The sequence below is a fragment of the Trichechus manatus genome, unplaced genomic scaffold (assembly GCF_000243295.1).
Source record: "Trichechus manatus latirostris isolate Lorelei unplaced genomic scaffold, TriManLat1.0 scaffold00015, whole genome shotgun sequence".
NCBI lineage: Eukaryota > Metazoa > Chordata > Mammalia > Sirenia > Trichechidae > Trichechus > Trichechus manatus.
In genome coordinates this window covers 19,351,098-19,364,448 of record NW_004443951.1, presented here as the reverse complement: position 1 = coordinate 19,364,448, position 13,351 = coordinate 19,351,098, and the positions used below count along the sequence as shown (strand labels likewise).

At 52.3% G+C, this 13,351-nt stretch overlaps 1 protein-coding gene across 1 annotated transcript in view; it reads right to left on the bottom strand.

The window, feature by feature from the left end:
* EPHA10 (EPH receptor A10) overlaps positions 1–11,107 on the bottom strand; it is a 41,377-nt gene extending 30,270 nt beyond the window's left edge. The window contains 5 exon segments of the mRNA XM_023727022.1: positions 1–152; positions 775–930; positions 7,222–7,900; positions 8,850–8,914; positions 11,002–11,107. Coding sequence (XP_023582790.1) covers positions 1–152; positions 775–930; positions 7,222–7,900; positions 8,850–8,914; positions 11,002–11,107 — 1,158 coding nt within the window.
* Between the last annotated feature and the right edge of the window lie 2,244 nt (positions 11,108–13,351).

Here is a 13,351-nt window from a genome sequence, read left to right as displayed (position 1 = left end):
CGCCGGGCCCTCTCGGCCGCAGTGCAGGCACAGCAGCGAGTACGTGACGTCCGAGCGGCCTCCCGAGTCGGCCGGCGGCAGCCAGCGCAGCCGTAGCGCCAGCGGCGAGCGGCTCAGGCTGTACTGCAGGTCCCGCGGCGCCGACGGTGGCCCTGGGGCGGCACAGAAGGCGGGCGCGGTCAGGGGCGATAGGGGCGGGCATGGGGGGAGTGGGTCAGCGAGTGGGGCGGAACAGGGGATATGGTCGCGTGCACTGGTGAGGGGGGAGAGAGAGACGCAAGCACGGCTGGCGTGGGCGCGGTCAAGGGTGGGAGTGAGAGAGGGGCTGGACGGGGAGGGGGTGCGGGCGGCGGTCAGATAGGACAGAATGGGGCGGTTAGTGAGGGGGTGGGGGTCAGTGAGGGGGCGGGATGAGGGTGGGAGGGTCAGTGATAGGAGCGTGAGGGAAGGTTAGTAAGGGGACCGGGATGGGGATGTGGTCAGTGAGCGGGTTTGAGGGCCTGGCTGGCGGATGGAGTGAGGTGAGGGCGGGGCGCTCCACTCGGTGATCCTTCAAGAATCCTCTTTCCTCCATCTGGACTCGTTGTCCTGGTTCTTCCAATCCTGGCCCTGGCCCCCATCCCACCCCAGGGTCCCTCTCTCCACTCTGCCGTCCGGGTCGCTGGCCCCTATGCCCGCCCTCATGCTCTCCTGTGCGGAGCCCCCTGGCCCTCACCGACCGCTCGGCCTCACCCCACCCCCGTTCTCCAGAACTCAGCCAGGAGCGGGACTCACGGGTGCAGGAAGCCGAAGGCGGGTCGGTCGGCGAGCGAGCATAGCTGTCCTGGCACACGCAGAACGTGGAGGCGTTTTCCAGGGCCCGGCTGTGGTCAGGGCATGGCGAGCAGCGGGGCCGCCGTGGGGACACCTTATAGAACCCCGGGGGGCAGGCTGCGGGGAGGGGCCATGTCAGGGGCAGGGGAGCCTCCCCAGCTCTTCGCTCCCCTACTTTCCTGCCTGCCCTCCTTAGGTGAGGTTTATCTCCTGGAATTGTGATCCAAGACTGCTCCCTGGGATGGCAGCTCCTGACTGAACAACCCAGTAACACCTAACCATTAAAACCAAAACACGAAACCCATTGCTATGGAGTCCATTCCGACCATAGTGACCCTATAGGACAAAGTAGAACTGCCCCGTGGAGTTTCTAAGGCTGTAATCTTTAGGGAAGCAGACTGCCACACATTTCTCCTGCAGAGCTGCTGGTGGGTACAACCACCACCTTTTTCGGTTAGAAAAGTTAGCAGCCGATTAACCACTTTGCCACCTCATCCTTAGTAAATGCTTAATATGTACCAGGAACATTGGAGTGTTTTACTTCTATTAATTCGTTTAACCCTTACAACAATCTGTGAGCTATGTACTTTATCCACGTTTTTAAAATGAGAAAACTAAGGCTCAGAGAGGTTAAGTAACTTGCCCAATGTCCCACAGCTAGTAAATGATGTCATTTGAACCCAAGCAGACATTTGAGAGCCCACACTCTTCACCACACCATACTGCCCTAATGCCCACTGGAATAAAATGAACTCAATTCACCCCCTTCTCTGATGTCAAACTTTCCAGTTTGTGAGGACAAGTAGAAAAGAGGTGCCTCCAAAGACTGTTCCACAGTTACACAGAGACACACACTCTGAGCTACACAGAGACAAACATTGAGATCCAATCATACACACACACTGCTGTCAAAGTTCATTTACCCACCACCACCGCCATTTGAGGATTAATGTGCCTAAGCCTCCCACCATAAGCCAGAGAAGAGGGAGAATGAATGTTCCCCAGACCATGAGTCAGACCTAGTTGTACTTTTGTCACCTCTCAGTTCCTCCACCCCACCTGGAATGGCTGTTTAAGAGCACAGGCTTTTATACCTGAACAACTTGAGTTTATCGCTGGTTGCACTGCTTATTTGCTGTGTGGCCTTGGGCAAGTTGGTTGACCTCTCGGAGCCTCAGTTGCCTCTTGTATAAAGTACCTACTCCTAAAGGTTTTTGGAGGATTAACTGAGAAAAAACATGCAAGCAGCTTAGCCCAGTGCCAATCACATTTACACCATAATGGTAGTAATTATTGTTCCTCCCTCACAGGCCTGAAGTGGAAACTGCAAAACACCCACTTTAAACACCCAGCTGGGCCAGGAAGGAAGGCAGTGGCTCATGGCCTCTCCTCTCAGAGTTAGAGTGGTTCTCACCTTGCTCCCTGGCCCTTGCCAGAACTTCTCTGTTCCTCCCCTCTAGCTTAGCTGTTGATGGAAGGGTAGCTTCTCTTTAGTTCTGAGAAGACAGTACAGCATAAGAGATGCAGACCCGGAGGCTGAGGATTTCCACTGTTTGGAAGGATTAGGCTTAGGAGGGTCCATCTGGCCCAGAGTCTTGGGCAACACAACTTTGGGAAGGGCTCAGTAGCCCAGGAGCCTTTGGAAGTCTCTGCCTTTGGAACAAAGCAAGGGGCCAGCCGACATCATGGTCTGGCGGGCTGCAGGGACCCAGGCTGGGACTCAGAAGGCCTGGGTTCCAGTGTTAGCTCTGCCACCCCCCTGTGGCTTCTGGCCTCAAGGAACCATCAATCAAATGGGAATAATAGCCATGTCCTGCCCATCCCGTTGTGAAATAAAAGACAGTGAGGGCCCTGGAAAAATGATCAGTTTACAAGTACTCACAGCAGTAGTGAAACAATGCTGGAGGCTCCCTTCCCCTGTCCTGTGTGGGGATGGGGGTGGGGGCCTTCCCCTGTCCTGGGGGGGGGGGGGCGCCTGCTGTCCTAGAGATGGGTGGTCCCATCAGAAACAGCAGTGGTTATCTCTACTTTGGGAGGCTCTGTTTAGAAGGGTTGTGTTGGAGGGCAGACTCAGGAAGCGACTCCTGACTGCTGGCGCCTATCTCATTTCCTCAAGGTCAGAGTCAGAATTTCAGAGGTCATCTAGTTCAGCTCCCCCTGGACTGTCCTCCTGGAGCTCTCCTTGCAGTAGCCACAGTCTTAGCTCATATACTCTGTAATGGGGGGCTGGCTCACCACGTTATGAGGCTGCCTTGCTGAACAACACCGTCAGTTAGAGTCCTTTCTTGTGTTGAGCCCAAGGCAGCCTCCATGTTTGAAAGGAGACCAAAGCCCCACCCATCCCATCTCAGGGTCTTGCTGTGCCCTCTGGAGCCTCAGACAACATGTCTGCTTGGGTCCCCCTGCTCCCGAACAGTCCTGCAGAGATTTGTCCTGATTTTTCCCCCCAGGGAAACAGCCCCAATTCTTTCAATAATTCCTCCAGTTTCTGCAAGAAGGGGAATAGAAATCAGGTTCACTAAAGAGAAGAACAAAGGGGAAAAGAAAATCTTAGCTTTATCCTCCCCTGCATATCCATCTACCTTTAAAGAGGATCTGTACTTAGCTGGAGAAGGTACTTGGAGGGCCTTAATTTTCTAATACAAATCTGACCATTTCACTTCCCTTCCTAAAACCCTCCAATAGCTCCCTACTGCCACCCATCCTACCCAAGCCACACTGAACATTTCCTTTCACATCTCTGGGTCTTGTCCTATAATGCCTTACACCCCTTCTCTCCTGGAAAACTCCTATAGTTCCTTCAAACCCAGGTCAAATAATAACTCCCCTATGAAGCTTTCCCTCAAATTCTCCCTAGCTCCCTACTCCCCAAGGCAAAGGTGATGCCATTCCAAGCGGCTTCTGTCCAGCATCAGCCTGGGGGGAGCGTGCTCAGCACAGCTTAGAAGTGGAACTGGGCTCCTGAACAACTCTCTCATTTCCCAGAGTGTGGATCCAATCCTCCTTCTCCAACCCCCGATCCACTCATTCAACAAATATTTTTTAGCATCTACCATGAGTCGGGTGCTGTTCTAGGCTCTAGAGATACATCAGTGAATAAAACAGACAAGACTCTGACTGACCAATGGTACAGACACCCTACCTCCTACCACACAGGGAGAAGAGAGGCCATCAATTGGTAATTCCCTCAGCATCTGGCCATCAAACCCACAAATACCTCCATTCCTACCCATCTTCCTTCTTCCCTCCAGTTCTAAAGAAGAGGACGAGCTACGTCCTGTTGAAGGCCAGCCCCTTCACCGACACTCTAGATCCTTTTCCTTCACCTCCTTAAAGAGTACATTCCATCAGTCATCTCCCCTCCTGTATCTTACACCTCTCCTTCTCTGCTGGCTCATTTCAGTGATATACCAAGAGTGGGGCAGCAAAAGAGGTCCATTTCAGGTGTAGGCTAGAGAGGGTGCACTGTCTATAGAATATTCAAAAACAATAATAAAACTGACTACGAGTTGATGTGCTTCTAATTAGCAACATGCGTCAGCAATTCTAAATGACGCTGTTGTTGTTGTTGTTATGTGCTGTTGAGTCAGTTCCGACTCATAGCAACCCTATAGGACAGAGTAGAACTGCCCCATGGGGTTTCCAAGGAGCGGCTGGTGGATTCGAACTTCTGACCTTTTGGTTAGCAGTCCAGCTCTTCACCATTGCACCACCAGGGCTCCAAATGACATTAGCAATAGAATACTTCCTCCCACTGGGGCAGATCACTCCCACTACCCTCACTTGGTACCCCACTGGCTCTTTCCCTTCAACATATGAACACGTTTCTCACATCTGCAATAGAAATCTTCTCTCAACCCAGTGTCCTTCTCAAGCTACCACCCATTCTTCCCGTTCAAATACAGGCTTCTAGAGAGTTGTTACATTCCCTGATTCTAGCACCTCAGTTTCCCTCATCCCTTAACCTACTGCAGCCTGGTCTCTCTCCTTACTACTCAACTGAAACTGCTTTCACCGGGGCCGCCAAGTAGACATTTTCCAATCCTAGCCTCACCTGACTGCTCAGCAACGCTGCAGACCATTCCCTCTTGGACTTCTCCATCTCCCTTGGCTATCACACTCTCCTGATTCTCTTCCAACCTCAGACCACTCCTTCTGTTTTTATTAGGGGCTGCTTGCCTTCTGACTTCCCATTAGATAGTGCTGTTCTGTGAGTTTCCATCATTGGCCCTCTTTCTTCTTACTCCACACATTCTCCCTGGGCTGTCCCAACCACACCCACAGCTTCAAGTAGTATCTGTATTGCTGGTTATCAAACCACAAGGCCAAATCTCTTTCCTGAGTGCCAGATCCGCTTTCTAGCTATGTCCACTTGAATGCACCCCGGACACCATAAATTCAACATGTCCATCCATCTCTTGTGTTCTCTACCCCAGTGAATGGCCCCTCTGTCCATTCAATCCCCCAAGAGCATCTGAGTCAAAGGGAACTCCTTCCTCCTCCCACATCACATGGTCACCAAGTGTTGTGGATTCTCTCTCATTAAAACATCCATCCTCATCACAACAATCTCTGTTACTGCCTTAGTTCAGTCCTCGTGCTCTTTACCCTGGATTATAGCACCATCCTCTTTCCTAGTCTTCTAGCTGCTTATCCTTCCTCTCCAATTCTTTCTTCAGCTCGAGTGATCTTTTGAAAATATAAATTTGAACATGTCAGATCTCTGCTTCAAATCCTGTCCATTGGTCGAAAACATAAAGTCCAAGCTCTTTATTCCAGTGTTCAAGGCCCTTAATTATTTGCCCCTGAATCTCTCCCCCCATTACTCATCACCACCCCTCCCCACATGCCCTGTGCTCCAGCCATGCTGGCTCACTTAGCCCCAACCGTAGTATATTCCCTCCTGCCTCCATGCTTACATACACAATCCCTTAGCTCAGTATGTTCTCAGCTGCCCAGGGGGAAAAAAAGCCTCTCATCTCTGGAAATCCCTGTCCACCCTTAAAGTTGGGTTCTCTCTTCTCTGGGCTTCCTCAGGTCTCTGTTCACAATTGTCACACCCTGTGGTAACTACCCATTCACCCCATCCAGAATGTCTTCACTGAGCACCTACCATATATCAGATCTTGTCATGGGCACTGGAGCTGCAGAGACTAATAAGACCCCATGCTTGAACGGAAGAAGTTCCTAGTTTAGTTGTGGGAATTCACATAAGTAAATCACTGTAATACCATGAGGGCAAGTGCAGAAACAGAGGTTACAACAGGTGCTGGAGAACACAGAGGTGTCTCCTAAGTCTACCCGGAGAGCTCAGGAAGGTTCATGTCTCTGAATCCCTTACCAAACTTCAAGTTCCCCAGAAAAGAGAGGTGACATTCATCTGTATAAATATAATAAACCATCAGTAAATGCAGATGGTAGGTCTTCCATTGATGTTTAATGAAAGATTGAAAAAAGGAATGAGAGCAAGTTTAGTCACCTCCTCCTCTGTCTTCCCACCACTCTCTTCATCTCTCTGGTTATAGCATATATCACCCTCTTCTGATTTTTTACATTTTTACTTGTCTCCACCTAGACTGTGAGCCTCTCAAGGCTGAGAGTATGTCTGAATCATTTCTGTTGCCCTGGCACCCAGAAAAAGACCTGGCTTAGAGAAAACATCATTTGATCATTCTGCTTTAAGTGCACACATCCATAACCCCATCCTTACCCTCAGTCCCCAGAGCCACAGATAGGGGAGAGAAGGAAAGACCTGTTCCCAAGCTCCTCACAGACCCAAACAGAACACTCAGCATGAAGGTCTCCCCCAGAAGGCACAGTGACTGCAGTTCAGTCAGAGTTGGGTGGGATATTAGTAGTCATATAGTGCAACCTGCCAATCTCTCTTGAGCTAAGCAATTCCTTTTTCCAGCATCTGACTTGAATATTGTCATTGCTGGGGAGCTCACTTCCTGTAAGGCAACCAATCCCACTAGCCCACAGCTTGGGCTGCCCTAGAGTTCTTCCTTATATATAGGGGAGGCAATATGGTGTAGCAGGAAGAACTTGAGAGTTGGGCAAACCTGGATTCAAGTCCTGGCTCCCCATTTCCTAACTTTGCAAGTGACCTCTCTAATCCTCTGTTTTCTCATCTGTGAAATAGGGATAGTAATAACTTACTTTATTGAAGACCTGTATGAGGTGCCCATCACAGTGCCTGAAATATTAAGCCAAATTCACCTACTAGTAACTTCACTAATTGGTCTTGGCTGTACCCTCTGGAAGCTCCAGGAGAGGCCAGGACTGCTGGCTCCAGAGCCCAAGGCTTCTTCACTTCCCCTTCAGCCTCGTGAGCGCTACAACACACTCTATCCCAACTGCTACCTGCGTGCTACACTCCCACCCCAAACCCCCCAGTAGGCTTGATACCTTCACAGATGTCGCCGCGCTCCTGGAATCCTGCACTGCAGCTGCAGCGGCCCACAGGCACCAGCCACTCACCATCAGCACCGCAGTGCATACGCGGGGGGCTGCTGGGCTCACCTTCCGAGTGCGCCACGCACGTTCCGGTCACCTCCACCAGAGTGGAGAAGGCGCCCTCGGCCGCGGTGGCTGGGAAAGTAGCCAGGCCCCGCACGGTGGCTCGGCACTGCTTATAGTAGACGCGCACAGAGACCAACGCCACGCATGCGCCCACGTCCTGGAAAGCTAGGTGAAAACCCCGCCGGCTGAGCGGGCCAATCTCGCGCACCTCCGTGTTCAGCTTCATCTTGCGCTCGCCCAGGTCGCCCTGCGTGAAGCTCTCGTCCGCGGCGATAGTGTCGATTTTGCGGGGCCGGCTGCCGGCGGGGCGGGGACGCCCACGGCCCAGGTCGGCCTCGGTTTCCAGGTAGTAGACATTGAAGGTCTCCTTGCAGGTGCCGGTGGCACCAGGGATGCTGCTGCAGTCGCGCAGTGTGAACTGCAGCTCCACGAAGATGCGCTGCCCACGGCCGCGGCTGATCCAGCCAGTCTGCAACCAGTTGTCTTGGTTGGGCTCTAGCACGTTGCACACCTGGTATGTGCGGATGGGCCGGTCTTGTTCGTCCACACCACTTATCTCTTCCCACTGGGAGAAGAGCGAAGATATGGGCAGCTCAGAATCAAGGCTCTCCCAGGAGATCTAGCCCTGGCTGTGACTCTGGCTGAAAACCCTCCTTCCTCATCATTTCACGGTCTCCTGTTCCACCCCCAACATCATGCACACTCCTGAAATTATAAGATACAGCGCTAGGAGAGACTTTGGAGACCACTGGGTCCTACCTTTAATTTTATAGATGGAGAAACTGAGGCTTCAGCAGGAGAGTGACTTGAGATATGCGTATCAAATTAGCCTCAGAGCTAAGACTCATACCTGGAGTCTCCTAACTCTTCACCGGGGCTTCAAACCGTTCAGTTTAAACCCCTGCTGAAAATTTACATTTCTAACAAGTTTCCAGGAAGTTATACATAAGAATCACCTGGTGATCTTGTTGAAATGTAGATTCTGATTCAGTATATCTGGGGTGGAAATGCAAATTCTCAGCAGGGAACTTGTTAGAAATGCAAATTCTCAGAAGGGGTTTGAACCAGAAAGAACTGGTTTGAAGCCCTAGTCTCCACCCACTGTCCTTTCCACTGCACCAAGCTGCTGTCACACTGTCACATCACCCTGCTCCCATCCCAAGTTCCCAAGCCTCTTGTAGGACTCCAAGGTTTTCTTCTTCTGTCAATCCATTAATCCACAACACTGCTTGGAGCATCTGCTGGATACAAGATGCTGTCCAGCATTGGCTCCATTTAGATGCCGCATTTCTGTTCCTAGACACAGCCAGTTCTCACTTATCTTTTTTTTTTCACTGTCTGATTGGCTAAAGATTCAACGTTTTCTTATAAGCCACTCTGGCTTGAAGCCAGGGGGCTGGAGACCACACACTCTGAGGAGGACTTTGATCTGATGTGACCATTGAGACCTAGTAGGACTGAGCCCTCAATCATCAGGGGATTCCTGGGATAGGGAGGGACAGGTTTACACTTACCCCATTACTTGGCAGTGCAGTCCAGCCCAGCTCAGCCTGGGAGGCTTTGGAATCCAGGAGGATGACTAGAGAGAGCGGAGAAGAGAGATGTCAGAAAGCCAGAGGGTCAGTTTAGCAGAAGAGTGGAATCCTTTGGTGGGTTCAATGCAAATTTGCTAACGGAAGGGACGAAGAATGTGGTGAAAGACATTGACAAGTTTTTCACACTCCGTAAATCCCTAGGAGGGGGTTTGAGTAGCTCGAGTCCAGACAGAGGTAGTCACAGCTATCGTTTCCTGTGGCAGTAACAAATTACCACGAACTTAGTGGCTTAAAACAATAGAAATTTATTCTTTTACAGTTCTAGAGGTCAGAAGTCTGAAAGCAGTTTCACTGGGCTAAAGTCAAGGTGTCAGCAGGGCTGGTTTTTTCTGGAGGCTCTGAGAAGAAAATTCATATCCTTGCTTTCTTCAGCTTCCAGCCCCTTCCTCCGTCTTCAAAGTGCATCCTTCCAATCTCTGATTCTGTCTTTACATCCCTTCTCCTCTGACTCCTCCTGCATCCCTCTTAGAAGGGCTATTGTGATTACACTGAGCTCACCTGGATAATGCAGGTTAATCTCCCCATCTCAAGATTCTTAACTTAATCGCATCTGCGAAGTCCTTTTTGCCATATAAGGTAATATTCACAGGTTCCAAGAATTAGGACTTGGACATATTGGGTGGGGGGGACCATTATTCAATCTACCATGGAGCCCATGGCAAGCACTCTAAGGCTAACTCTAAAACTGGGGGGTCGGTTATCTCCAGCCTTCCCAGGTTCCCCAGATTATGTCTGAGTGTCAAGAAGAGAAAGAAGAATATGAGTGTATCAGGGGATTGCTTGTAGACACACTCAAATTCGCTTAGACTCAGGAGCTCTTCTGAGGTCTGGGGTCACCAGAGATGGAGGAGGATTGAACTTTTTAAATTTGATTCCCAGGGTCTCTGGGGAAAACGAGGTGGAGAGACTCTACCAGCAACAGGAGAAATAAAAATCTCTCATCTCCTCAGTCAGACCCTTTTCCAGGTTGTCACCTTTGAAAAATGTCAGGGATCCTTTTTATATATAAAACCATGGTGCCTCCTACACCAGAGAGGCTTGGAGTCACTTTATTTCCCCAGTAGGCATCAGATCAGCAGTCTGCATCCTGCTTTCTGTATTGGTCACAGAGAAGCAATGGTTTGGATAGCACAGCTGGCAGCCCAGAGACAGGAGCCCAGGGCCATCCCGAAATCATGGAACGTTACTCATCTAGAGCTTATGCAATGGGGTAGGCTGCCAAACTGAGGCTTCTAAGAGCGTGTTGGCCCCGGAGACGTCAACCACAGTGGCCAGGACCAAAGATCCATTGCGATTTCAGCACAACTGAATGCACATCCGAATTGCATATTGGAAGGTATCAGAGATCCAGCGGCCCAACGAACCCTGAGGTCAACGCCTCCTATTCCAGCTCCTCAGAATTCAGCTTCAAGAAATGCACCTGCATCTGGATTCGTTTGAACGAACAGATCTCCCCAATCAAGCATCATAGGCAAGACGCGGGCTCTGGTACCGCGGGCAGCCGCAACCCAGGCACGGCGGACCGCGCAGAATGTTCCGCCCTCCGAGTTCAGCACTGCGGACAGCAGCCCCCCCCCCCCCCCCGGTCAGTTCCTCGGGCAGCTCCTGTCCCAGATCCCTCGACCAGCGCTCCACCTCCTGTGGGCCACACATTGGTCCTCTATCCCCCGCTACTCCACCTGCATCTCGTCCCCCCACATTCCAGTCTCACCTCTGCGTCTCCCTGTCTCCTCCGCTGTCTTCATCTCCCCGCCCCCACACCTCCCGCTTGCAATCGCTCAGCCTGTCCGTCTCACCGGCCCTTGAACTGCTGCGGCTCCTGGTCTCTCTCTTCCCAAGCCTTCCAGGTCTCCAGCCCCAAGCTTCCCGACGCCCCCCTCTTCCTCATTGCTTAGCCAGCTTTCTCTCTCTCTTTCTCTAGTTGTTTGCTTCTCGCTGCCCTCTTGCTCCAAATCCCAGTGCAGACTCCAGTTCTTCCAGCTACTCTTTCTCCCAGTACCCCAGTTCTCTGGTCCTCCAGCCCCTATACGTTGGTACTCCAGGCTCTGAGGACAGCCACCAGTCTCCTTACCTTCCTCAGCGGTACCGGGCCGCCCGGGCCCCAAAAGCAGCGCGAGACAGAGCGGCATCAGGCAGACGAACAGGCGCAGCGGGTGTGGGCCGGCGCCGGTCTCCATGGTCTGCAGACGGAGCTGTCAGTGCGGCGGTGGCTCTAGCCGCGCCAGCCCCAGCACCGCTAAAGAGTGCCCCCAGACCCGAGCGCCTGCTAGGGGCGGGGTCTCACTGGTCACCATCATCCATGGGGACCAATCGCTAGGTACCGCCTCAGGAGGTCCACCAATCCCCGCCAGTAGAGGGTAGGGAGGTGGAGTTTCATAGGCCAGGGGCGGAACGCCGAACTGCAGTCGGGGAAGGAAGGGGTCCCGCCAATCTCCAAACGGTGGGGGTGGGGCAGCGCTGAGGGCCAGCGGGGCTCCTGGGGAGGGGGATGAGCTGGTGTCGGTGGCCCAGGGCGCTAGACTTTAGCCCACTATTCCTGAGAAGTAGGCGATGTGGGCGTGGCTTGAGAAGGGGCGAACCTCGGAATGGCAATGCCACTTGCAGTCTCCTAGCTAGCTGGGAATCTCCCTTGTCCCCAGGCATGAGTCGCCGGACTTGCAGGGGGTTTCAGAGTCTGATGCACTGACCTCAAGCTCTGGCGAGCTCCTCTGTCTTGACTAGTCTTGGCCGCTTCCTGTGTCTGCGGCTTTTGGTGTCTCAGGGTTCTATCCCGCCTCCTTCTCGCTCCGCCGTCATTACAGACACACACACACACACACACACACACACACAGCGGCTGAAGAGCGGGGCCAAGCCTGACTCCCGCAGCTGCTTGAGAAGGGAGAGTAAAGTGGGAGACAGGGTTTCCCTCTGAGCAGCTCCTCCGAGCCTGGGAAACCCTGTGGATCCCAGGATGGAAATGGTGGTAGATTTTGCTTGAACGATCGGTTCCTCAGGTTCTTGCTCCTGCTGCCAGAACACAGACAGCATTCTCCACATCCACTCCTTGCCCAGTCTGCTCAGAGTCTGGGGTTCCCCTCTTTGATAACCCCACTCCTCCCACCCCAGTTAGCTGGTGAGAAGCGCAGCGGCGGGAATTCTGAGGCGTCTGCAGGAGGAGCGGAACAACCCTTGCAGAGTTCAGCCGGCGCTGGAGCCGCAAGGAAACGTGGAATACGACCTCTATCTAGTGAAGGTCATTTATGTGCAAGCTGAAGGTTTAAGACATTGGTGGTGGGAGGGGCTAGGGCCCTCGAGGGCGAGGAGGGGGCTATTGAGCGCCACCATCTGGGCTGAACTTGAGGGGAGAAAGCTCCACCCACCTTGTGGCATTTCAGAGCTTTTTTCTTCGGGGACCCACCTCCTTCCCTTTGGAGGCTATAGTAGCCAGAGATGACTTGAGAATAGTGTAAGCCCTGTGTCTGTGTGGCCTGTGTGGTCTGAGTGTCTGTGTATTTTGCATATATGTATTCCTCATCCCTCCAACCAACACTTATTGAGTGCAGTGCTGTGTGCTGGGGATACCTGGCTGAATCTCCCCAACCCCTCACAGTCTATTCCTTTTTGAGCACACAGCATAATGAGAATTCCTGGCTTTGTAGAACATTTGACCATTTAGAAGCCGCTTTAACAAGTCATTTTCTGTGTGTGTGTGTGTGTGTGTGTGTGTAGTATGCGTACATGCACACTTGCTTGCTCACAGACACACTTGCTAGACAGTAGCAATAGGAGGTGGGAGGTATTGGTTTCCTTTGCCCATAGAAAGAAAGGTCGTCAGGAGGGGCTGGGGCTCAGACACCGCAGGAAACCGGAGCTTGCTGAGGAAGCAGAAGGGGGTGTGGCGTCTGGCCGGTCCCTGGATGCAGGCGGGGCCTCTGAAATCAGACCTACCTGAAGAAAGGCTTTTACACCCCCACCTCCTTCCCATCTTTATTCTCCTCACGCTTGATTAGTCCCCTCCCCCTCCCTCCCCCCCTCCAGCGCTGGGAGATGGTATTTTTAGAAGCTGCTTAGAGACCCAGGACTCTTTCATTTCAGAATGAGTCCTCACTTCGCCACTCCTCATCCTCCTCTTCAAAACCGGGTCCCATCCTTTTAGCAGTCTCTAAGGTCCAGTAATAGCTTCTCATCCGGGAACCAGGGACTTCAGAGATTCTGACCAAAGATGCTAAAGCAAAGCACAGACTACCTCTGAGCCTTGCAAGGGACGTTCAGGAGCCAAACAGATGGGAGCAAATTACCTGGGGAAAGCTACATAGAATGCCCCCAAGAAACCCCTGGCTGTCAGGGATCTGGTTCCTACCCTCTCTCACCACACACACTTGCAGGCACCTCAGGGAAAACGCCAGACTGAAACCCTAGAATGGGAGAAAGAAAAGGAA